Source organism: Folsomia candida, unplaced genomic scaffold (assembly GCF_002217175.1).
Source record: "Folsomia candida strain VU population unplaced genomic scaffold, ASM221717v1 Fcan01_Sc001, whole genome shotgun sequence".
Lineage (NCBI taxonomy): Eukaryota > Metazoa > Arthropoda > Collembola > Entomobryomorpha > Isotomidae > Folsomia > Folsomia candida.
In genome coordinates this window covers 16,380,079-16,405,523 of record NW_019091193.1, presented here as the reverse complement: position 1 = coordinate 16,405,523, position 25,445 = coordinate 16,380,079, and the positions used below count along the sequence as shown (strand labels likewise).

Sequence of the window (25,445 nt, the reverse complement as noted above, 5' to 3'; positions counted from 1 at the left end):
CAACTAACCCTCTTCCGTACACTCCACGCAGTAAACAAAATGCATATAAATAAAAATTGGAATTCACATTGTCAACAATTTTATGCCTAGTAATTAAGCAATTTTAGTATTACAATTATTACCTTTAACCATTATACGCTCCTTTATGGGCCCGAGTGGCCAAGAAAAAGGATTAATAAAATTCATATTCATATTCATATTCATATACTCTAGAATCTAGATTACATGCTGCTGAATACGTCACGCCAACACAGACTACAATGCATAATACGAACAACAGTACTCTTTTGAAATCCTAGGTCTGATGGCAAGGAAGGTGCATTGTGTTGGTATTGTTGATGGTCGATTGTGGAAAGGTGTACGGCATAAAGGCAGTCAGACTGAATGTTGCCTTGTTATTACAAAGGGACGACGGATGGATGCAGGTTGGATTTCCTCGTCAACCAATAAAAAACGGATGCCTCAGGGGAAACCGCATCAGTTAATGGGGACGATATAGTTATGTACATGCATATCTAATAACATCGGATTGTTGCTTCGATATAGCGTAATAAGAGTTTTTGCTTCTTGGTCGTAGTAAATTGCATTGCACACATCCCTGAATCGCGTGTATGAGCATTTGGAATTACACCTACCTTTTTCAGACAAACTTAGTTTTAGGCGATCTGGGCATCAAGCAAGTCATCATTGTGTAGTGCGTCCGTTTTGTGGTTTCATCGTGCTAAATAAATGAACAAGTTATCCGTTCCATTTATTTGCGCAAAACAGCAGCCCTTCATTCATTTGATATTGTGAAAGTTGACTCAATATTTAGTGGAAATGATGATCGATTGATAAAGTATGTATGCACGATGTGCAGCAAGTGTTAGCGTGAGGAGAAGTGAGAATTGTTGGAGTGAGTGTAAGTATATGTAACCTTGCGAATGAATGGAGTGAATATTGATTGATTTATCACAAAAAGGCCTAAAGGATCAGTTAAAAAATTAGATTGGGATTCGATGGAGGAGACAGAATCCTCGCCAAATCAACAGGTAGTTTGTATGCATGTACATATGTATGTATAGAGCTTATTATTACAGTTTTGTATCACCCAGTAAAGTTAGACGAGTCTTACTTACTATGTTACTGTACGTGGTGAGTTGTATGATCGATGGAGTAAATTTTAATGCCAGCATCTTGATTAATTGGGGGAATAAATTATAAGAAGCATAATTCATGCGTTTTGTGATTAATCGTTTATATTTTAAATGAATGTTAAACGTTTCATTCTCAGGATAATTTAATTATTGGTTGGTCTCGTACAAGCTACACTGCAGCTAAATAGTCTGCTAAACTTGTAAATTAAGGAAAGTGATAAATTCCAGGGCTTCCTTCCTGCAGTAAAAATAATTAAAAATACGCATGTAGGAGGTTCAGCGGTCAGTACAGTGATTAGTGATTGTGGGAAAATGTGTAATTGCATAAAGGATTTAACAACTTTGTTAATAAAAGTGGTCCGTTGATTAATTCAAGGTTCGACCACCTCTTCTAACCTATTCTCTAATTGGCGATGAAGAAGCTGTGATTCGGATTCTTTCTCAAGGGATCAACGTAGACCAGGAGGATTTTGTAAGTGTAATCCATTTCTTCATGTAGTAGTAGAAATTATACGTTATAGATATATACATGTCATCCTCTGATTATCACAATTGTATTATTGACTGAGCTATTTTGCATATGTTACCCAAATAACAATTAGAATACGTTTTTGTGACAGTTTGAGAAACCGAGAGAAAGCGAACGCAGGGACAGATTTGTAAGATTTGTCTGATTTCTGGCTATGTGTATGTACATACATGTAGAATTACTCGTATACACATATGTACATTTACGTATTGCTTGTGAAAGTATTTAAATCATAGCGTGGGAATAATAAGACAACCTTATCGTATTACACAAGAACATGGAGTTTCATACTGTGGTGAAATGAAATCTGATTTGTCTGTGAGCTCTGATTATTTATCAAATTAATACATGCAATATAACACCAAGTTGTTGTGTCTGTGTGTTTGTTTTGCTCACGGAAGTAGAACTTGTGCGTGACGAAGTTTTTTAACAAAGAACTGCGGAAACTTGGTTGAACTTTAAGGTTTCTTCGTTGAAATATATATGCACATGTGCATGCAAAACAGTTATAACAATGCATGGGAAAATAATCAAGAGTAAATAGAAAATAGTAAAGTCTGTTGTTTCTTGTGCAAATGCACAAAAACTTAAGAATTGTATAAATAGAATTGTAGTGCTCTCTATAACCCGCATGTGTGCGAATAGAATTTTCAGAGTGCCAAAAAACAACAACAATAATTGAAAGTAATGGTGTTAATCCTTCATCAACTACAAATTAACACCCGAAACCACCCCTAAAGCATATTTGTAAATTAATTTAGCAGCTCATGTTGATTGCAGGCGTCGTTTGACATGCAAACTGACAGAAGTTGAAACACCAAATAGTAATACAAGAAGAGGGAGGAATGTTTTCATGCCATTTGCAATTGCTTTTATTTTATGAACATTTGTTTTATTGTTTGCAGGCTGGCGGATGCACTGCTCTCCACCTAGCATCTGCTTCAGGCCATATCAATATCGTCAAAATTTTGCTACAACATGGAGCTAAACCAGAAAAACAGGATTCGTCTGTAAGTTAAAAGTTACATTTGGATTAAGGCAAACAAACAATAAGTGCCAACTTCTGAATTGGGATCAATTTCAATTCTGATAATACGCAAAGATACGTTTGGCGTAGTAATCCGTGTAACCACTCAGCCCATACTCGCTCGTGTGCTCCCTCTGGGAATGAGCAGTGCATCTACGTGCACAAGGGGAAGAAGTAGTGATGTGGAAGTGAAGGCGGAGTTATTTTGTAGACATCTTGTAACATAAAAGTCGTGTACATTTCTAAATGACATTCAGTAATAAAGTAACCTTCGGACCAGCAACAACCTTCTCCTTCTCCAGACATTACTGATTGCCTGGCCAACCCGCCGCCAGCATATCATCATCGCCATCGCATTATCATCATCATCAGCACTTCAGGGGTCATAGGGCGAGCGAGGACTGGGTCAAAGGGTAGTTGAGAAAGGGGGACACTGGGATTGAGCCAACCAGTGAAGGGACAGTAGGTTTCAAGTGACGACCACTTGCCAGGATACGGATAAGTATTTTGGGTTTTTTTAAGAGATAAATTTCTTGTTTTTCTGCACGGTAAAGTGACGAGTTTCCATTTACATTTAATTTTTTTAACGGTTTTTGAGAAAAAGTATTGAATCTTGTGGGAAATTCTGTGATTTTTGGAAATTGAATATTTATGTACGTATGTATGTATAAGATTTTGTGGAAAAATTTTAACATGATTTTGATTTATGTGCAAGGTTTCTATAAATTGGGCGTCCTCATTTGGTATTTGAATTTTTGATAAAACGGGGCAGCACGTCCAGAGGTCAATTGGTCCACCCACATTTGATAAAAGAAGAGAAGATACGCAGTCAAAGTTAACCGTTGAGCATTGAGGTTCGGTATTATTATAAATTATGAGGTTTAATTATTACTTTTTAGTTTTACAGACATTTTTTCCTGCTCAAAAGTAAGATAGTTTGTCTCGGTTAATTTTTAATTTCGGGAGTGGGGTGACTTATTTACACCGCTCCTAGTCCTTCGTTTTAATTATAAAATCATTTTTTAAATTGGTACTTGAGTAATAGAATCCCTAGGGAGTGTGGGCTTATCTAAAACGCTCCTTTAAGGGTATATGTATGTATTAGTAGGAATTTTGGTACGTATGTACATGCAATTAATGGGAAAGCAAATGGGATGTGTGCATTTATGTGAAACGCTCCTTAATTGCTAGAAAGTAGTATAAAAGGGTGAAAGATTTCATTTTGTTTTAAATTCTGGGTAGATTAGGAATTAGTAGTTGAGTTGCATTTTAAAAAATATGTGTATTAAGGAACGGGAAAGTCCTTGAAGGTGATTCAGAGTATTGACCTTTTTTGGTTTGGCGTCTTATATTTACATATTTAATAAATCTTATCTTGAACATTCTTAGACAAACTCTTACATATTCCAAGAAGGTTGAGTTCTTAAAATCAATTGTAGACAAGTTTTGGTCACGTAACTAGTCATTTGAATTTCTTATAACTGAATAGATATGCTAATAGGTAAATTATATTTTGAACCTTAAATAACAAACCAAAGAGAAGCAAAGCAAAGGAATAGAAGAATAGTGAACTTAGATAATGGAAGTGACATTTGAATTCTTTTAATTTTCTTAAAGTTGGGTAACCGAGAAACAATACAAAGTAAAGCAGCAAGGCGGTAACAAAGAAGTGTGTATGAATAGAGTTTCTATGCGGATGGCGAGACTGCACAGAAGTGTGTATGAATGGAGTTTCTGTACGGATAGCGAGACTGCACAGAAGTGTGTGCAAGAGGAGTAGTAAAGTCTATTTTTTGTTTAACAATAGTTGGGACTCAGTATCCAGAAACAATTTGCTATCAGTTTAGTTGGTTTATTAGATTTATGGAAATTGAGTTGAAGGTTCAGTTCACAGAAGGCATTATTTAAATTTGTCTAGGTTTTGGTCATTATTCATTGTGTAAGTCAAGTTTTGTTGTGTTGAGAGTCAATTTTAGTGGAAAATTTTTGTAGTTACATACATATTTGGGTAAAGAAGGTCGTTTTACAAATTGAGATAAACGTTCAATATACAGTCCATAAAGGTTGAGTAGCGCATTGCAGTCACATAATTTTATTGTTGGTATTCTATACATACTTATCATAAGGCTGAAGGTTAAAGGAATTGTTTCACATTTGTCAGTTTAGGTAATCATTCGTTGGTCATGTAGTCAATACATTTGAATATTTGGTTGTTTAAAATTGGTAATTGTAAGGGAAATAGAGAACATTTTGAATTTTAAGTAGGAAATTAAGAAACTTTATGGAACATTACGTATGTACATACATACTAAAGTTTAGTTACTATTATAGCACAATAGTCGATTGGAACAGCAAGTATACAATTGAGTTTTACAATTCGGGTTTTTAATTTTTTTGATTCGTTTATTAGTTGATACAATTATAAAGTTCAAATAAGGTCGAGAAGGTAAATGATTTATATTGGTAGATTTTATCAGGTATTTATTTAGAAGAGTTGAGTTTCACCAAATTTGAGTTAACAATTAAGTCTTGATATTGGTTGTTTCGTAAGTTACAAATTTGAAGCTTAAATCATTTACAGAATTAAATAAATTGGAGAAAGTAGTTATTTTAAAATTTATCTACAAATATTTGTAACAGGTAATAAGGTAGCAACATAACGTTACACATTAGTGAGTCAATTCAACTTTAGTTCGCAGTCGTTTTATTTATTCAAAATTGGGAAAATGTCTCACAAGTCAGGAAAAGCACAGTCCACAGAACACGTAAATACACAGACACAGGTCATTAGTGTTGAAGGTCTTACAGAAGCACAGGTAGCAAAATTAAAACAGGAAATTTCACGACAGGTAGGTAAGAATAGTCAAGTTCCACACAATAGGGAAAATAAGACACATTCTAAATTAGAGAAAACAGTCGAGAATTGTAATAGTGGAATTACACATAAAATTTTAACATTAGGGAATGATTTAGTTGATCAGGTTTATAAAAGTATTTGTGAAATTTTGAATTTGGTAGATGAGAAAGTACACGCAAAAAACGAAAGTCAAAATTCAATAAGGATGGAGGAAGTTCAGTCATTTAAGAGAAAGGTTAAGCAGATTCGTAAAAATTTAGGAAATTTACAAAGGTATTCAGAACAGGATAAGAATTTTGTTAGGAATAAGAATAAAATTAAATCAGGGTTAGTAAATAAGTCGAAACCATCGCAGCATAAAAAGACTTGGGTTAATCCTAAAAGCGTTAGTCAACAGAATAGGAGAAAAGAGAACAGAATTGCTGATTATGCAAATGTTACGTGTAGGAAGTGTCAACTTGTAGGACATTTCGCTAGGGATTGCAGAGAACAATTAACAGCGTCGAGACCCCTTCAAAATCCTATTACGTCTGAAAATTCGTTCACACCAAGTGGCGAAAATCCTTTCGTAAATCCTACACTATGTATTAATCCTTATGTAATTTACACGAATACTGATAATATTTTCAATCAATCACAACAGTATGTTAGTCCTCCAATGCAGGCAAACTTTTATTCGACATAGATAATTCAAATTTCAATTTCAAAATTTTATATTTCAAAGTTTATTTTTCAAATATTCTTTTCAAAATTTCAATTTTTCGTGTTTTCAATTTGAATTGTATAAGTGCAATAAATTTGGGAGTCAAACAAAAAGCGACAGTTAAGAGAAGATTGACATGTATTTTTAAACTACGACTGATTTAAACATTTTTGTATATTTTACTTATTTTTGAAGTAACAATGTATTTTAAATATTTCGGATATTCTACGTATTTTGGAAGGTTTTTGTGCGAAGGTAATTAAAGGAAGGTGCGAATATCTCTTTTGTTAGGAAGTGTGTAACTGTCAGAGGTAAATCCGCTCCCGAGACAGTTATACTCAGCATATACTTATAGTTTTAAGGATGCATGCAAATATCTCCTTTGGTAGGAAGGGTTTTAACTAGTCAGAGGTAAATCCGCTCCCGAGACAGTTATGCTCAGCATATATTTCTATGTTTTCAAAACATCAAAAAGTTTGTTTATTTATTTCTATAGTCTGATTAGAGCAGAATATATCTAATATTTATCTTGAGATTGATCACCTCAGGCAGAAATAGAAAAATTGGTTACACAAAGTAATTTGTATACGAAATTATTATATGAGAAATAGGAGTTGCTCACAATTTTACGATACAGACTTAATTTTTTATCATAATTGAGTTTAGTTGGCTTGAGAAGTTACTCTCTCGCGTCAAAGTTATTCACAGTTATTGATTAACAAACTGTCACAACTTCTCTAAAGGCCAATAGAGAATGGCTTTTTATTTTTAATGTGTAAGAGAGAGAGTAAGATAAGGAGAGATAAAGAAAATAGTACTAAAAGGTCCAGAGCTCATACGCTCATTTAAAAGAATAGATGAAGAGAAGGGAAGAAGAGGAAATTAAAGGATAAGAGAATAGTAATAATTGGACCTGAGCTCGCACGCTCTTAGCAATTGCAATAATAATAAAGAATGAAGTAAGAAAGCGCTATATAAATGAAGGAGAATTTTGGGTTTGATGAAGTTTAAATGAAGAGTTTTTTTGGGGGGGTAATAAGAGTACTGAAGAAAGAAAAGCCTAGTAGGTTAAGTTGAGTTAATTTTGGAAAAGGTTACTTTAAAAGGTTAATAAGGCTCGCACGCCAAAATTTTTTGGGTTCGCACACCCACAAACCGATGAAATTAGTCGGATATAAGGTAAATTGAGGGTTCGCACGCCCGTATTAAAGTTAAGTTTTAAAGGGAAAAGAAAAGTAAGTTTTTAAAGGGAAATATTTAAGGGTTCGCACGCCCGTCAGGCCAAGAAATTATGGTCGTATATTAAAATTGAAATAGGGTTCGCACACCCATAAATAAAATTATTGAGGTTAGGTGAAGTTGGTTTCGATTTGGTAAAGGTTTTTAGGATTCACGCACCCACAGAGTGTTTATAAAATCTGGGTTTTTGATAAGTTTAGGGTCCTCACACCCATCATACGTTAAACAACGTTCACAATTTTTCTTTAAAGTAAATACTTAGGGGTTCACACGCTCCCAGAATGTCAAGTTTGTATTCGGTAAAGTTTAGAGTTCACACGCTCAATAATCCTCCTTAAACATCAAGTTTAATTTTTATTGGTCCATATTTTACCATTATCTTTCTGAGTAGAAATTTTCAGTATATCACAGTATCAAGAAAAGCTGGTTATAAGAATATCAAAACACAAGAATTCGTTACTTAAATATGGTTTGTAAGATTGAATGAACAGATAATTCATGGAAATGTAAAGAGTTGTAAGAGAATGTCAAGAAGTAAGATTGGAAAGCGAAACCAAAAATGTTCAAAATGAATTCTTTTAAAGCACAAGCACGATTTAAAATTTCAATGATAAGTTACAAATGAGTAGAATGTTGACCCGCGCGTCTTAATTTTTAGTTAGCAAAAGTATTATTAATTATTTTGATGAGTTTTATTGGTATGGTTTACACTGAATAATTTGAAACAAGAGAAATTGGCATAGAAATTAATATGTATTTTTAATTTTTTAATTTGGGAAAATTGACATGATACAATATCTGGTCACTGTCATAATTTGAATTTCGAGAATTAATTTGTCGTAGTAAATTTGAACAGGAAGTTATTTTACATAAATTACCGATAGTACTCTTACGTACATTTAAAACAATTATTTGTAGTCAAGTCTGGTATAACACGTTTGGTATTAATGGAAAAGTTATCTTAAATTGCTGTCAAGTCAATGTCACGATCACTAATTTCTGAATAAGCATTCGTCTTTAGTACATTTAAAATTTACATAATATTTTCAATTGAATATCCTTTGAAGGTTAATAATATTCACATATCGATTTGTAACCATCTTTGTTCATCTTCTTAAAAAGTCAAAGTAGGACTGGTCAGATTCAGGTTTATTTGGAAAATAGAACACTTAGCACATTTTAAAATCATTTCAATCAATGATAAAATAAGTTTTAATAATTCAGTGAATAATAATTTGAAATATTCTAACTAGAAATAAATTGGTATCTTTAATATTCAAAGAAACGTGTGTCAAAAAGTTGTCAAAATAGAGAGATAATATTGTCAAATTGGTTTATGTTCAAGCTGTCCATTTGAAGAGATATGTCGTAATTTGTAAAATCCATTATGTTCGTTCGTACATTTCATTTTTTCCATTCGGGTGAATGTCTCAGGACAAAACTCCTATGTCGGGTCGTGCCAAAGCGCTCCTAAGAAATTCTGCGTAACAATATTTTCAATAGCTAAAGTAATTCGTCTCAATGGAAATTTGGTTTAAATTCGTCCACCACAACGTCGAGCAAAATCAGCAATTCATCGAGTCTCATCGTATTAAAAGTCGTCGCAATATCGTCGTTGGATTTTTGTCAATCGTATTCATCTCTGGGATTACGTCAGCAAATGCAAATTTTCTAGAATAAAGAATAAGATATTTCTTAATGCAAATTATATAATTTGAATATCTAAAATTGTATGCAATGAAATGGATGTCTCGTAAATGTAGAATTTTATGTCATGATCGTGTTATATTGATTCCGAATGATAAGTTTTGTATTGGTTAATTTCTATGTATGTAATTGGCATAATAAGTCATTATTGCTCAAATTTTCGTAAAATTGTATTTCTCATAATTGATACGTACACAATAGAACATGATTTTGATAATTGGGAAATAGTAGGTAAATGTTTATTGAAATTCAGCGTTCAGTAAATTTCGAATTTATGTCGTCTCGCAAATAGAGTTCGAATTGTGTCGTAAAATTTTAATTTCATATTCAGAAGGATAAAGAGTTTTGTAAAAGGTTTATATTTTCAAATATTTAAAGAAATAGTTTTGATTATTCATTCTAAATAATGAAATCGAGTTGGATTTTGTATTTCGAAAGATTTTAAATGAAAATGGAAAGGTTTGAATTGGGAAAGATTCGCATTATTTGCTAAAATGTATTCAATTTGGTCAAATTGTCAAAATATTTGGTTATTATACAGAGTAATGTTTGAAAAATGGGTTTTTAAGTCATGATAAGATGATAAAATTTAATTTATGAATTTGGAAATCTGATTAATGATTTGTAACAGTCGAGATAGTAATAATTCCATGTAACAATTGATGTTAATTTAGTAAATGGTCCCATCGTAGAATACAGGGTGATTGAGGGAGTTGACTTCTCGGAGACACCTCCTGATCATGATTCCAGTATTCTGGTACGGGAGCAGACTTTCCTTTGGGAGAGAGTACTCCTGAGCCGGTCAGACGGTGGAGACATGATCACAGAGAAAGTCAATGAAATAGATGTAATTTGTTCAGAGAATTAAATAGCTAAGATGAGTCGAATCGATATTAATGCTAATATTATGCAAAGTTGGAATATAGACAATGTGTCAGGATAATTGTTCAATTGGGAAAAGAAAATGGGAAAGAGAGAAATTAGAAGCATCAGAAGTTTGTATGAAATGTCAGAATTTTAAAGATTATTTAAGAGAACAAGATAAGTTAAAAGTTTAATGTTAATCGCTAGTAAATTGACTAAATTGACTAAGAATTGATACAGATCATGAAATGTTAAGAATAAGTAAGCTAAGGAATTTCAGAATGGTAAAAAGAAGCATGAAGAGCTTAGATTTGATACAGAGGACAAAATATGAGTATAAAGATTAAGAAGGTTAAATGAGTAAGGAGTTATGTACAAACTAACTTTCACCGAGTAAAAGTAGTTTCTGTTAGGGGGGGTGGGTGTAACCACTCAGCCCATACTCGCTCGTGTGCTCCCTCTGGGAATGAGCAGTGCATCTACGTGCACAAGGGGAAGAAGTAGTGATGTGGAAGTGAAGGCGGAGTTATTTTGTAGACATCTTGTAACATAAAAGTCGTGTACATTTCTAAATGACATTCAGTAATAAAGTAACCTTCGGACCAGCAACAACCTTCTCCTTCTCCAGACATTACTGATTGCCTGGCCAACCCGCCGCCAGCATATCATCATCGCCATCGCATTATCATCATCATCAGCACTTCAGGGGTCATAGGGCGAGCGAGGACTGGGTCAAAAGGTAGTTGAGAAAGGGGGACACTGGGATTGAGCCAACCAGTGAAGGGAGAGTAGGTTTCATCCGTTGGCTAAACGAAGCCATATAATTTTAATTTGACATATCCATCTATTCTTTCTTGGTCGTCTCTTCACTCCGATACAAAAGATGAGATTGAGATAACAAGAGAGTGGTCTGTGCACACGAAAGATAGAATTTATAGATTATTTATTAGTGGTTTTCATCACTCGTATTTACAAAATCGAACGATACAAACCAGTGATCTATATTATGTACAAAGCTGCTAAGATGCTACTCTACATAAATATGTGTCATCTATCATCTTTGACCCCCGCCTAAGTAACTATACTGATAATATGCAGTAACTACACATTTGTAAGGGCGGCTAAAATTTAGCATATTATTCCAGCATAAATGATTCCATATTGCATATACATATCTACATACATATTAGAAATATATTTAAATTGTAGATGCACAATTAGAGTTCTTAAAATTTTGTTGAGGAGTTTTTGGTGTTGCTGTCAACTTTATCGAGTTGACAAATTATGTCGACTCGAAAATAAATATTCCTTGAGATTTTTACCATTCCAACGTGTTCAAAACTGGTATCCGTTGTAATTGTCCAAGCTGTTTCTTTTCGGGCTGATTGATTTGTCCGACAGTTTTATGGGGACCAAGATTAAAAGCTTATTAGCTATCTGGCATTTATTTCTTTTTAATGGCAAAAAGTAACTACAAGCGATGTCAAGTAATCAGATCCAAATATTTGCTGAGACTATAGACTGCATGCATATGTGTTTTAAGTCATGCGAATCCAACGACATTATAAAATGAACGAATTTGTATTTTAGTTTACGGATTCCGACCCTGCAGGGCAGGTATTAAATGCGATGTTGTTTTTCTATAAAATACACGTAAAAGCAAGAATTTCTTGTGATCGAACAATTTGATAAAACCTGATTGTGTTGGATTGGACCGGTCATTCGGGTGCTGTATCTTGAGAATAAAATAAAATAAAAGTAATTTATTAACTTGACAAATTGGCAAAAGAATTTAGTCATTAATGCTCAGTACATTATACTTCGTCTGTCCAAACAATCGAGGCATAGATATGTCAAACTATGCTGCACTGTCTATGTTTCCATTGAACAAGGTTGTAAACCAATTGCCGTACAAAAATGAACCATCCAGCATTACATAATTTTGTATTCAATAAATCTGATCCAACTTTTGCAATATTAGTATTATTACTTGCCGCACCCTTTGGATACAAATTCTAATTGTATTTAATTCATTCCGGTGAATGCTCTGGAATTTTATATGCATAGCACTGTATTACATATGTACGTGCATACTTCTAACGTGATTTAATATACTAATGGGAACATCTGTGTGGATCGTTTTGAATTAAATGTGTACAAGTTTTTGGGACAGGTACAACAATTACTTTTGAACACTTGCTAACTATCCCCCAAAGTAATTTGGTCCTGTCAAATAATTGACCACCACATCCAGCGTATAATTTTCACGTATGCATTTTATTACCTCCTCCTTCAGTCTTCATCTTCATAATTTCTCGCACGATATCAATCAACAGCCTGGTTACACCAAGTCATGTCAAAAACTCTTGTTGAATTTTAATTCACCAACACAGCTTCAGTTAGTGTAGTTATTTATTTGAATGAGTTTGAGATTGAACCAGGTTTATTTTTTATTGCATTGCTTGCTACTCCTTTATCACCTTCTTGATCGACACGATCATGTGTATGAGCAGATTACATGCATGCCACCAAAACTAGTGAAAAATATAATTACTTATTTTGTCATGTAATAATTTGTTTCGTTTGATTTCAGCATGGCAATACTGGTAAGTACAAACAAATTTTTATGTGAACTTCGGTGAAATCGATGCGAAATTGGCTTACAATTTTAAATCATTATGTATCAGCTTTACATGAATCCTCCTGGCGAGGCTACTCCCAACTCGTCAAAGTCCTGAGCTCTCCTGCTGCCGTCGATAAGCAAAATCACGGAGGCTTCACTGCTCTGCATTTATCGTGTCAAGGTATTTTTCTATCTTGCTACCAATAGAGTAGTCATATTCGTATTAAAGTTATTTCGTGGGTACTCCTTATCCGTGTTTGTCGTGAAGCTTTGTTATTCCCACTTTAGTGGGTGTGTACTTTCCCCAGAAGTGTATCGAGTGATGACTCATCACTGATGAGGTCCTCAAAAAAAGGAGAAATTTGATATTTTGAGACGTCATTTTATAATGAAATGTATGTTTTCAAGCTGGTCATAATCAATCCACGAGGGAGCTACTACTGGCCGGCTCCAATCCTAATGTCGTTAATACGTTCGGCGACGCTGCCATTCACACTAGTGTCAGATATGGTCACGCGGGGGTGGCAAGGATCCTCCTATCTGCTCGAGCGGACCCTAATTTACAGAATAAGGTATGCATTCCAAACTGTACGTGCTACTAAATGGAAATCATATATTACTATTTGAGCACAACTGCAACAAGCAGTGTCATCAATTTTGTTGGCTTGGTTGTCAAAAAAGGCGTCGTGTTTCCAGCGTGTGTACACTGGAAACTTGTAAAGTTTGACTTTCTGTCACATACAATGCTCCTTTTTGTGAATGACGACATGAGAAGCATCTCGTGAAAACTAGATCATATCAAATCAGCTTGTCAACTCCGTTTCACATCTCGTGATATCATCACATGGAGTACATTAGCCGAATGAGCTGAATTATTTGGCGTTTACATAATTCAATTTCGTGTGCTTTTTACGCCAAAATAAAATAAATTGGTGTCAAATAATACAATAAGTCGGCTCATTCGGCTAATGTACTCCATGTGATGATATCACGAGATGTTTAGTATAGCAACAATACAAGCTTTACATGTTAATTCCAAAAATGGAGAATGACCGGCTGATGGTGTGTAATGACCTGATATCTGAATTTAAGTGTAAATCTTGTAACTGAATGACCCAGCAGGAGGTATATTTTGGTGAGAACAGAACAAAGTAAACTTGGAGGAAGAGAAGCTGAGCATAAATGCCACTTATTGACTATTACAAGGAAAAATAAATGAGTCAAATTCAATGTGCAATAAAATTATAACTTGACCTGGGTGAGACTGTCACAAGCTAGTTCTAGGTTATAGGGGTCGTTCGTAAGTTCTATGTTCTGGTTTTATGAAATTTTGGACTCTGTCCTCTAATAAACTATACTGCTTATTATAACTACCTATAACTTTGTGACACTAGTAGCAGGAGTAAAAAGTAAAGAGAATTGAGTTCCTATGAGAAATGCTTGGTTTTATTACAGCATAAATTCCGCTTCATGATAGATATGATTGCGTCGAGATCAACTCAAATATGTAAAATTTAGCTACATGTATGATTGGCTAATTTGCAGAATAAAGACTGTCCAATCCATATCGCATCTGCTTTCGGACGAAAGAAATTAACCAAAATTTTGCTGGTGTCCGGATGTCGAACCAATTTGAGAAATCATCAAAACGAAACAGCGCTTGACATCAGCAATCGAAAAGGATTTAACGAAATATCCGAACTATTCAAACATCTACCACCCATCGTCTCTCCCATCCTACGTGACGAAATTAGAGCCTCAAAGTACAAATCTGCGAGTAGTGGACCTTCCTCAACAGGAAATATTTCCGGAGGGAAAAAACAGAGTAATAATAAAAGGGTCAAGTCAGATCAGTCCCATCATTCAGACAAGAAAAGTGGGGGTGGTGGAAGCAATGGACATAAACATGCGGAAAAGTCAAAGGAGGGAGGTTCCAAAAAAAGTTCTAAGTCAAATAACAATGATCCCGATATAACGCCAAACTGGTCACCCTACGGATGTCATTACCATCCTAATCCAGAAGCATTTCCTTCCCCAAAAATTGACTCGTTGCCCAATGAGCCTTTAAGAAGTGGTGAACTTTACTATCTAGACTTGGCTGGAAATATCCATAAGGTACTTGAGAATAAATATAGATAAATAACGTGAACATGTGAACAGGATATTTATTTATGTATGTATGTCACGATTGGTTTTTAGGGGCCAGTGGGCGTTTCAGAAGGGTGCTATTGTTCTCAGTTCTTTCAACCGGTATGCACAGCCAAAGACAATCCTGCCCAATGTGCGAAAAACTATGAAGACCAACTTCACACTTTGACCAGCCAATTGGCCAAAATTCACTTGGACACGCAAGCCCAGCTCTCTTCTCTTCAGGCCATGCTGAATGAAAAGCTTGTCGCAAAAACAAGCCAAAATCCAATCAATTATGATGAAAACAAACTGAAGGATTGGGTTCGACAGTATAGACGATTTCGAAAAGGTAACACCCAGCAACATAGGAATAGGATAAGATAAACTGAGAGATTAAAAAATTACTGATTCAATATCAATCCACATTATACATATGTAGATGTCTAATATTTGTAAAATTACAGAAAATTTTTATTTCAGAGCTATCAAAAAATCCAAAGGCATTGATTCAGGCGAATGAGCTATTGGAAAATGCATCCGCCCTCATGGTGACGACGACCTCGCCCCCATCCCCAGCAGCAGACGAAGAGTCTGACAGCGATAGCGGATTATGACTAAAAAATTAATCCGCATTGATGATTTAAGACAGGATCACCACAATTCACCTTCCTGTGTTCCGTGATTTTTAGCTTGGTTCATTAAAAATATCTATTATAGAGCTGGATGTTATAAATAATTTTGTTCATTCCATGTCAGACAATATATTGTACCTGTTCAATATACATACATATGTACCTGAGCCAAATACTAGTAGTACAATGTCCTTAATATCTACTTAACGTTTTGCCAACCTAGAGTGAATATTATCCTTTCTTCCTACTTACTTTCCCTTGCTTTTATAGTAATAATCGTAATTCAGAAGTATTTGCTGTGCACCCTTATTGCAAATAAATCAATCAAACAAAGCTATTCTCGTTGTGTTCGTGAAGATTCATGCAGATTTACATATTCATTCCCACAACTTCCTGCATAATAGACAATTTGACTCTTGAAACTCCTACGACAGCACAGCAAGATGCATCGTTTTCGTGGGCGTTACAGGAAAAGTGCATCGATTTTTCAGGTTGTCCATCAACATCGCTGTGTCAAATTTGTTAAAGGAAGTTATAGAAAATTAGTATTATTCTATGATTTTTCAATTCCTGTTGCCGGACCTAGCTCAAAATTTAGTATATTTAGACGTCCAGCAACATTATTCAACTTCAGAATGTTCCAGACAACTTCAGAAACAAATATTGCAAAAACATTTCAAAAACTCCCATTAACAAAGGTTGATTTTATGCAAAAGCATATCAGAAACAAAAGTGTAGTATACAGTATACTGTATACTTTCATGCGAAAGAAACTACGTGATGGAGAGAGAGAGAAGGTGAGACAGCTTCAAGCATAGAATTTCAAGCGGCGCACTTACGGAATACCTCGTGCACCTCATACCATAATATTCGTTCGCTATTTTTGTTCAGCAACAATCCGACTATTTTAAAATTTCATTTGTTTAATAGTAATTGTTGTAAGAAAATGGTTTCTCCAGCCAAACGATCCAAGAGAGTCGCGGCCATGCCCAAATCAAAGAAGGGGGAACAGATTGTTGTGGAAAAGAAGAAGAAGAATATAAACGCAGATACGAAAAAGGACAAGACGCCAAAGACGATGAATAAGGAAAAAGTAACAGCCAAGCAAACAAAGATTGAAAAAGTTGTCGAGAAGAAGGCGAAAAAGGAAAAAGTGGTTGGAAAGAAGGGGAAAATTGGTGATGAAGTTTTGTCCCTTGTCGAGTCGAAAAAGCCGAGCGCAGTCGACACGGCTGTTAAACATGTCCAGAAACTAAAGGTACGTGGGTGTCATTCAGCACAATAGCATTAATGTCCCAATAATGAAATTGTATAGGCGATAAAATTTCCAAGTTAAATATTAAATTCATATTTGTTGACATATTTTATCAGGCCAGAAAGGAAGACGCTAAAGTGGCTAAGGCATCTGAGTTAAAGCGTGGAATTATTCTATTAAACCACATTCCGCACGGATTCTATGAGGAAGAGATGCGAAAATACTTTTCCCAGTTTGGACGCGTTTTAAGACTGAAATTGGCCCGATCAAAAACGGTATGTATACGAAAACTATAACAAATGGTGACTAAAATACCACCACCACCGTACTAATTGTTTTGTTAATGAATTGTACATAGACTGGGAAAAGCAAAGGATTTGCTTTTATCGAATTTGAATTTGAAGAAGTTGCAAAAATAGTGGCGGAGGCAATGAATGGCTACCTGATGTACGAGCGACTAATGAAATGTACGTTGACTTATTTGTTGGAAGAGTGCAATTATTTATTAATTTGAAGTAACTTGAATTGGAACGACGTTAATGAACAAATTATTTTTTCAGGTGAAGTTTTACCATCAACGGTAAATTCTCAAAATTTATTCAGCTTTAGTTATGTCCGTCAAGATAACTTTCCAAAGCTCCGAGCTAGACGTCGTGTGAAAGATGAACAAACAAAGTCAAAATCAGAGGAAGAAGTCAAAGAATTTCTTGAGTTTCGGTTGAAGAAATTGGACGAACAGAATAAGAAATGGGCAGCTTTGGGAATTAAATACAAATACACCCCTCCCACCATTAGTACGTCATGATTCGTTTGGATAATCATATATAAATATATAGGTCTCTTTATATTGATAATGGTATGCCGATAAGAATTACATTTGACAACTACTTCCCTCGCAATCTTTGCTATTATTAATATTGAATTTCCGAACCAATTTCTTTGAATTTTTAAAATTTATACAACTTAAAAAAATAACGAGTTCTAAATAGTAATAAAGCATACGATTTTACCGTTGATTTCATTGACCTAGAAGATAATCTTGATTTATCATAAGAGAATCTCTGCATATTTCATCCAGATTGCCATCAACTTAACTTTCTGCAACTAAGGAGCTGTGAAAGTCTCATTTTACCACAAGCAATAACCATGCATTAACATTCATCATATCGTCTCAACTTTCCCACTTTCTCCCCTTCCGATCATGATGTTGTCTTTTCCACTATACAAGATTTGAGTTGAATTCTCATTGTCATTGACAGAATTTCGGCTGCTGTTCTGAACTTCTTAGGATTAACTAGTATTAAGTCATTTTTAATTGATAATCCTGGAAAATGTTGCCTTCTCCGCCCATCGTGGAGCGAGTGAAGTTCCCTTGTCCAGCCCTCCCCAAAGGTTGGATTCGTGAGGAGATTATTCGAAAAACTGGCCTATCCGCAGGGAAAGTGGACGTTGTCTATTATTCGCCTAACCAGAAAAAATTCAAGAGTAAACCCCAGCTGTCCAGATACTTGGGAGACTCGTTCGATCTCGCAGGGTTCGACTTTCAAACAGGAAAAGTCAATAGTTTGCTTATCAAAAACAGAAATAGAAAACCAAAGGTTCCCATCGATTACAAGTAATTGTTTATTTATTTGATAAGTAGATGCTATTATATCACAAATATTAATTACGTGTAAAATAACTTTGTGTATGTTAGTCGTGGAGTTAGAAGCGATTCAACGTTGCTTCCACCAATTAGGCAAACAGCAAGCATATTTAAGCAACCAGTTACCATCATCAAAACTCAAAAGAGCATGGTCAAGCAAGATTTTAAACACGGACATCAAGACAAACCGAAACAAGTACATATATGTGATAATTAAAATTCATATGAGGCAAATACCTAACACCAGTTATCTCTACTTTATAGGTGTTTTGGGAGAAGAGGCTGGAGGGGTTGAAGGCTTGTGACGCGGATGGGGAAGAGCTCGAAAGTTTGACGTTGCCCAAAGGCGTGGAGCCAATGGGCCCTCATGTCACGGCTGACACCGTTTTGCAATCTGTCGCCACAGCACTGCACGTCAACGGTCAGCCCATCACTGGACAAACGAGCAACAGGACCAACCTGGACAACAACCCTGGCGTGTATATCAACCCCGAACAACCTTTAATTCAGGTAGCTATTTAAATGCAACTTATGGAACTGCACTTCGTTTTATTAAAGATAATTCCTAACTTGCAATCAATTTCCATGTATATTTTTAGGCAATAGTTGTGGCAGAAGAGGACATTCGAAGTCAGGAAGAACGGGTGTTGGTTGCTAGAAAGCGGTTGGAAGAAGCAATTCGATCATTGTATTAGATCTATGATGTAGTATTTAAGCTTATAATTTATTACATACAGTATTTAATTTTCTTAATATTAATAGTTATTAGTTAACTGTTGTGACGAACATTTTGTAAAGTTTTGGATATGCCTTCTTGTAAATTAAACAATAATTTTAATTTCACATATTAGTTATATGCGTTTATTGTACTTGCTAAAGAGAAGTCTGTCTGGACATAACTTTTGCATAGCGCCTGTGGATAAATTGTTCATAGTTTTAAAACCTTGAATTAAATATCGTGAGGTATGAATAACCCATTGACTGTGGGGACTCGAATGAGAACCGATTGTGATTTGGACACCCATGACAGTCGCCGTATACTACCTCAAGTATACCAAAAATACTAAAACTAACTGAGATTGGAAAGTCGGCATTTCTCAGTAAGCCTTGTTGCTAATTCTCACGTTCTCACATGAATTGATGCCTAAAAATACAAAAAGGTCCTTTAACAATAGAATTGAGTTTTGTGCTACTACTATAAACATGTTGTAAATCTGCACTTGCTATGAGGATTGCAGATTTTTGTCCGTCTGCAAACATTTCAGATTTCATAGCACTACGCGATTCATTATATGCATGCATTCTGAATATTATTGCTTCCATTAACCAAGGTTTTGGCACTGACTTTTATCATCACTGATGATGACAGCTTAGTTTCCGTTCAAAAGTTTTTACCAATTTTATTTGATGAACTTTATCTGTAGATCTTTATCCCCTGTAGATAATTTTTGTGTTGATGTTCAATCTATGTTGTTGACCTATAACCTTTAAAAGGGTAGCTGTTTTAGTGTGTAGTGCCTTCAACTTGTACTGCGAGATGAAGCCAGCTTTCAGTTATGATCCAACCCGTGAGTCGAAATATAATTAAAATAATTACGGCCCTAAATTGACTAATTCATAATTGACCAGCAGTAGTGGTGGTGTGAAGAGTTTCATGGTGTCATACAGTGTCTTATCATTGCACACCTAAATACAAGCTGCATGTCATTTGATGCAGTTAGGTCATATAACTAAAATACGATTTAATAGGATTAAATTGTAAACTAAATTGTTGTAATGTGAGATCCTCATTGTTTTCTACCTGCCCTCCTGTTGTCAACGTGCAGAATCATCGTCATTGTACGTCACAATTACTACTGTTTTAAAATAGCCTTTAGTTTTAAGTTTAATAACCCTTACTCAAGTTTCGCCTCGCAAAATAGATCTTTACATAAGTTAACTAAAGATGTCTCAGAAGAAATTTACAGATTTTGGAATAATCAACAACATTCGCCATAGCTTGAGAACTACATACGGATATTATGGTGTGGAAGACTTTTCGAGGTATGAAGTTAAGTGGCGTGTATTTTCTGTCTATTTTACGGTACTATTTATTTGGGTAAAAATTTTTCCAAATTTTTGTAATAGATGAAAAAATAAAGTAGTATATAGTTAGCCTAGTTTGTAGTAGATTTTATGCCGCAGGGAATCTAGCTCAACAATCTTCATCAAGACACGCATCCATTTTCATACACTTACGACCCGGCGCATTGTTGTGAGTTGTACTTTACAAGAGCGTCTCTTGGCCAAAAAAACTGCTCTGACTTTGACTTTATAATAATTTTTGAATGTCACCCCTTTCTTTTTTTGCTCAAAATCATGTATACTACTTAGTAAAACTTATTACGATATATGTACACAGGTAATAAATTAATAAACAATCATTTTATTCTCATTAATTTTTGTACATCTTCAGTGCAGTCATCCTCAGTATGATTAAAAGAATTCCCGTCCGACTCCGAACCGTTGTTTGATTCTACTGTTTTACAATGACATGTAAATGTATTCGTATTATGGCAAATCAATCAATGATCGCATTATTGTCACATGCTCAGTCCGTCCCTTTCGCTTTTCACATAAATAACAGCATCCGATCATTTCATTATATAGTTTTGGTTCTAACAAATTAACATACACATACTGTCTTACATGCAAATTTAGAAACAACCTGTTTGTATCTACTTTCATGTACTTTTTGCTCATCCTTTGTTATTGGGAAAAACGCAGTTCTGCAGCGTTGTCCTTCTACAGCACATGAGCCCGCAGCAGTTGACCCTGAAAGTGTTCAGCAGATCAGCAGCATCAGATTAGAAATATATTTAGTCTTCTATGCATGCGTAGTCATATAATCCAACTCGACTTTTTTAGGAGCATTTTAAGCAAACCGTATAGGCATCAGAAACTTATCTAATTCGAAACTTAATCGTTTCTCTTTGTGCCCATAAAATAGTACAAAAACGACGACTATGAACGTTTCCCTCCATCCGGATTATTGCAGTGCAGAGCGTAAGTACATTTTACATGCTTACACCTTCGTCATCCATCCATCTCCCCACCATCGCATCCACCATGCAACAAGACCACAACCAGAGGCATTGATGCAGCACACACAGCAGAAACACCAAAGTCATACAAAGTAAAAGCAGATTCTTTCAGTCAGAAAGAGAACCTCTCCTCAGCCAGCAGCTCGCAGTACATATTTACCTCGAAACACCTACCAGCCCAATTTATGTAAGCAATAATTACTAGCAAGAATCTAGATCATATTTGTTCAATCAGTTGCTAAACCGAACCCTATTAAGTAAAGCCGACCGTGACCTGTATTATTGTGACATACCAGGAAAAAAACAGTTCGACAACAAAAGGCGGCGCCAATTACAGTCATCACACGTTAGTTAGCGAGTGAAAGTATCAGTGTCTTTTTTCTCCACAAACTTGAGCACCATTTTGGCCAGACCGACTGGAAAAGTTTCAAAAAGCGGTCATCATCGTCATATCTTCGCTGATCAGCAGCAGCATTTGGCACAAAAGTTGGAGGAGGGAAAGGGAATTATTGCGTGTGCATATGCCGCGGCAGAGAGGAGCAGACGAAATAATATGCATTCGTTGCGTATTGCTTCGTCGTCCGTCGTGGGCAAGTTTGTGAGAGAAAGGAGATTTAGGGGCTGTCCATACACCAAGGCTTCGTATTTTGCGACCATAGTAAATTCCTTCTCGAGTTTTTGGGTGCAGGAGAGCTTGACGTAGAATTTGGATGGTGTTTGGGCGGCAGGGGTGAGAATATCGGTCGTCGGGAGGATGCAACGGAAGCTCTGGCAAGGGTTCAATCTCCGCGCAACTGGCGCTCACAATTTCAGTTCTGACGAAAACTGAATCAAGAAAGGGTTATTTCATGATGCTCGCAGCCCACCTCACAACATATGATGATGGCTTCTCCCAACTGCTGTCTCAATTTCCCCTGAATGCCATTCTCATGAGAATGATATGATGATGATATATGCAATACACTCGACAAAAATGCACATTTTTTTGCTTTTATAGGCAAATTTCAGATCATGAGTTAGCGAAAATATTTACTAGCTAGGATTGCTTGAGTTGTTTCATTAATTACTAGAGTTATGCTGCAGCTAAAAAGTCCTCCAAATTTCATTTAGAATTCTTAACAGGTCTCGTAGATAAATCAGGATTTTTTTTGTAAATGCAGGTACACTGATTGATTGGGTTGGGATTCAAAATCGCACTTTGAAACATGCCTCCAAAACACAAGGCGGATGAACATGCTTCTAGAATTAATTATTTGTTCCAGGTAGGAATTTAAAATTGCGTAATATGACATGACCAACTTTATTCTCTAATGCATAATGAAGGATGATGATGAGGAAGAGTCGATGATATTCAATAATTATGTTCAAACACAATTTAAAAAGAACTTAATTAATTTGCAGGCAGCACAGCAAGTTGTTCAATCTGCTCCGATGTTGAGCCAACACTATGGAGAAATTATTACTTTGATCTCGGAGAAAACTGTGGCAAAACTGTAACTGTTTATTAATGCAGAATTAAGGATAGAGTCATAAAGTATGCGATATTGCCTTTGCAGTGATTATACCATGAAACGTTCAATGTGCAAGAAATGTAAGGCTATCCTAGTTCCTGGAGTGAATATGAGCTACCGCCTACGGAAGAGAAAGCACCGGAAATGTAATCCCACAATGGTACGAAACTGATACACAAGTCTAACATTTTATCCGACCTTTACTACCATACATTTTTTTTAATTTCTAGGTAATTACGTGTAAATGCTGTAATGAAGTAAAATCGCTACCAACGCAGCCTGGCAGAAAACTAAAAGCCGAATTGACTACCGCCACTATTAGCTAACTTCCGACGAGGCCCGTTTTCTATTTCTTATTCTACATCAATTTTTGTTATGCTAGCACAAAATATCAATCAACTGTTGTACATAACTTAATAGACCGAATTTTAACTGACTTAGTATCCGGTATATTATATATTAATTTATCTGCCCCACTTTCTCCTCGGGGAAAGGAACAAATCTGGTGCATAAACGAGTAGAATTAAATTGATATAGAATCGACAGAGCCTCAACCAGATCAAACCCAGCTCCTAACTCGATGACAAAGCTAAATGGGAACTTTTGAACCTTGAACTTTCACTCTAGCTCAAAAAATGAGGTTGTGTTCTAAAAAGAGATCTCAGCCGCAGAGCTCAAAACACGGACTGTGAGGAGAAGGTGCCAACATCACCCGCCACGAGAAAGAGTCGGAGAGAAAGTGGTGGGCAGCTCGACGTACGAGTACGATGGCCGGTTTAAAGTGTCATGCACAAGGCGGACTCTCTTCCGAAAGAAGGTGAAGCTATGTGAAAGAAACACCTACAAAGCCCTCCTCTAAATATGATCTTCTTTCCACCCACGTTTTTATAACTAAAGTAAAATCTGACTGATTAATACTTAGCACAACTTTAAATGGTTGAAATCGATTACAAAATGATAAATTTATCCAGTGAAAAAGAAGAAAAATATCATGGTCTGCAATTATATACCATTGGGTAACTGTTCAAATAAAAAAATCTTCTACCCCCAAGAACTACGCTCACAAACGAATTATGACATCGTCGCTCTCATGTAATGCACCCAGCTGCACGTCACTCCCACTCATTAAAAACTCCAATTAATCGCATTTCCAATTTGTTTTGAAACTGGCTCAATTTCTGTGTGGATAAAGTTAATTATGCTTATCTGATTCACATAACAATATGCTTTAAACAGGTAGCACTTTCCGTGTTGTTAACAGCCTGCTTCTTTTGGATAGAGAATCAAGCTCCATATAATTCGACGATTGTCTAGTAGTAGTTTAAAATCTACTTTGCATTTTATGATGACATTTTCACAAAAAGTACCAGAATAAAAAATGAAGGTGTGGAAAAAACTCGCATCTTTTACAAAATATAATTGTTTGTTTAAGTACTCTCCCAACATTTTGTCCTCAAAGTCTCAATATGGCTTTAAATTGCATAAAAGTACAATTAATTGACATCGTTAGAATCATGGCCAAGTCGCATGCGTATTTTTCGTAGGTCACAAAATGTCTGATGATTTCTGCAGATTATTCTGGATTCAATGTTTGGATATATGACAGAAAGCCTTTAAGAATTTCTCACAACATCATAATTAACAAATCCAAGCATATAATGGTACTGGTAATGACGTTGATAAGTTTTGGAGGTATTTTAGCACCATGATCCAAGATTGGATTGGGAAGCTTTCGCGAATTTCAATTTCCTTAGAGTCGAATCGATTTTCAAAGGTTCCTTGGACGATAAGCGCTGTCAGTAACATTAAATTTCTGCAGAAAATTCTCATTTTTCATCCCATGGAACATTGAATCTGCGTTTCCAAATAATTTTCTCGCCCCGCACCTACTCCTCAGTATACCTCGTTTCTAAAACCCGTAACAAAACTAGTTGAGTATACCCCCCATGCTATTTGCCCGTAACAAAAGTTTTCGATAAAATTATAGTCAACTTTTGTTCAGAAACTTTGCAAAACTGATGAATGAGCGTTATTTCCATTCTACGAAAATCGGTCCACAATAATGCACGGGTTTAAAAAATAAATAGCCCCAAAACAACCCTTGGGCAACTCTTCTCTCGCAATAATGCAGAATACCATTACGTATACAATACTTTATTTTTATGCAATCTCTCTCGCCTTATAAAATTTTCGCTACATCGATGGTCAGATATTTTTCAAAATTTTAAAACGAGAAAAAATCAGGGATTGCTCAGAGCAATTTGCTCTTCAGAAAAATAAAATGGCAGGTGACATGGATGAGAGAGGGAGCAGATAAAAGTTCTTGTTGTTGTGAGATAAGTGAGGAGAGTAGCAGATGGAATTCGTTGTGAGGTTAGGAAGCGACTGCGTTGTGTATGGCAAGAAATAAAAAAGTTGCCTGGCGTCTTCACCACCAGCCAGGGCGTACCTTTTCACGAATCCCCAATCTCAGTTCGCAAGGATTATCACGATCGGGTGTTGCC

At 35.6% G+C, this 25,445-nt stretch overlaps 4 protein-coding genes across 9 annotated transcripts; all 4 read left to right on the top strand.

Annotated features, from left to right (window-relative positions):
- The first annotated feature begins 654 nt into the window (after positions 1-654).
- LOC110843140 (ankyrin repeat domain-containing protein 6) lies at positions 655-15,784 on the top strand. Of its 4 annotated transcripts, none has more exons than XM_035849839.1 (10): positions 655-895; positions 962-1,031; positions 1,513-1,608; positions 2,571-2,675; positions 12,656-12,668; positions 12,750-12,866; positions 13,094-13,257; positions 14,231-14,800; positions 14,885-15,164; positions 15,296-15,784. In XM_035849839.1, exons 2-10 carry the CDS (start codon positions 999-1,001, stop codon positions 15,427-15,429), a joined length of 1,512 nt encoding a protein of 503 aa, XP_035705732.1. In that variant the 5' UTR covers positions 655-895; positions 962-998; the 3' UTR covers positions 15,430-15,784. The 4 variants fall into 4 exon arrangements, with proteins under 4 accessions (XP_035705732.1, XP_035705724.1, XP_035705731.1 ...); XM_035849831.1 differs by having other exon boundaries at positions 655-901; positions 988-1,031; XM_035849838.1 differs by having other exon boundaries at positions 655-901.
- Positions 15,785-16,274: 490 nt separating this feature from the next.
- Positions 16,275-17,718, top strand: LOC110858861 (ribosome biogenesis protein 15). Its single transcript, XM_022107750.2, has 4 exons — positions 16,275-16,705; positions 16,819-16,977; positions 17,061-17,169; positions 17,263-17,718. The coding sequence occupies exons 1-4, from the start codon at positions 16,394-16,396 to the stop codon at positions 17,505-17,507; spliced, it is 825 nt and encodes a 274-aa protein (XP_021963442.1). The 5' UTR covers positions 16,275-16,393; the 3' UTR covers positions 17,508-17,718.
- Positions 17,719-17,928: 210 nt separating this feature from the next.
- Positions 17,929-19,195, top strand: LOC110862761 (methyl-CpG-binding domain protein 2). Its single transcript, XM_022111977.2, has 4 exons — positions 17,929-18,317; positions 18,399-18,543; positions 18,612-18,857; positions 18,947-19,195. Exons 1-4 carry the CDS (start codon positions 18,034-18,036, stop codon positions 19,040-19,042), a joined length of 771 nt encoding a protein of 256 aa, XP_021967669.1. The 5' UTR covers positions 17,929-18,033; the 3' UTR covers positions 19,043-19,195.
- A 1,970-nt stretch (positions 19,196-21,165) lies between these two features.
- LOC110859001 (ribonuclease P protein subunit rpr2) lies at positions 21,166-23,992 on the top strand. Of its 3 annotated transcripts, none has more exons than XM_035855351.1 (5): positions 21,166-21,392; positions 22,591-22,692; positions 22,832-22,923; positions 22,987-23,101; positions 23,172-23,992. In XM_035855351.1, the coding sequence occupies exons 2-5, from the start codon at positions 22,636-22,638 to the stop codon at positions 23,265-23,267; spliced, it is 360 nt and encodes a 119-aa protein (XP_035711244.1). In that variant the 5' UTR covers positions 21,166-21,392; positions 22,591-22,635; the 3' UTR covers positions 23,268-23,992. The 3 variants fall into 3 exon arrangements, with proteins under 3 accessions (XP_035711244.1, XP_021963573.1, XP_021963578.1); XM_022107881.2 differs by lacking the exon at positions 21,166-21,392 and adding an exon at positions 21,433-21,617; XM_022107886.2 differs by lacking the exon at positions 21,166-21,392 and adding an exon at positions 21,637-21,776.
- The last annotated feature ends 1,453 nt before the right edge of the window (positions 23,993-25,445 follow it).

Coding starts and splice junctions, on each gene's coding strand:
- LOC110843140 (XM_035849831.1), top strand. CDS start 841: ATGTATGCACGATGTGCAGCAAGTGTTAGCGTGAGGAGAAGTGAGAAT. Junction 1,032..1,512: donor AATCCTCGCCAAATCAACAG/GTAGTTTGTATG, acceptor GATTAATTCAAG/GTTCGACCACCTCTTCTAAC. Junction 1,609..2,570: donor ACGTAGACCAGGAGGATTTT/GTAAGTGTAATC, acceptor TATTGTTTGCAG/GCTGGCGGATGCACTGCTCT.
- LOC110858861 (XM_022107750.2), top strand. CDS start 16,394: ATGGTTTCTCCAGCCAAACGATCCAAGAGAGTCGCGGCCATGCCCAAA. Junction 16,978..17,060: donor AATTGGCCCGATCAAAAACG/GTATGTATACGA, acceptor AATTGTACATAG/ACTGGGAAAAGCAAAGGATT. Junction 17,170..17,262: donor GTACGAGCGACTAATGAAAT/GTACGTTGACTT, acceptor TTATTTTTTCAG/GTGAAGTTTTACCATCAACG.
- LOC110862761 (XM_022111977.2), top strand. CDS start 18,034: ATGTTGCCTTCTCCGCCCATCGTGGAGCGAGTGAAGTTCCCTTGTCCA. Junction 18,318..18,398: donor AAGGTTCCCATCGATTACAA/GTAATTGTTTAT, acceptor TGTGTATGTTAG/TCGTGGAGTTAGAAGCGATT. Junction 18,858..18,946: donor CCGAACAACCTTTAATTCAG/GTAGCTATTTAA, acceptor GTATATTTTTAG/GCAATAGTTGTGGCAGAAGA.
- LOC110859001 (XM_035855351.1), top strand. CDS start 22,636: ATGCCTCCAAAACACAAGGCGGATGAACATGCTTCTAGAATTAATTAT. Junction 22,693..22,831: donor GAATTAATTATTTGTTCCAG/GTAGGAATTTAA, acceptor ATTAATTTGCAG/GCAGCACAGCAAGTTGTTCA. Junction 22,924..22,986: donor GAGAAAACTGTGGCAAAACT/GTAACTGTTTAT, acceptor TTGCCTTTGCAG/TGATTATACCATGAAACGTT.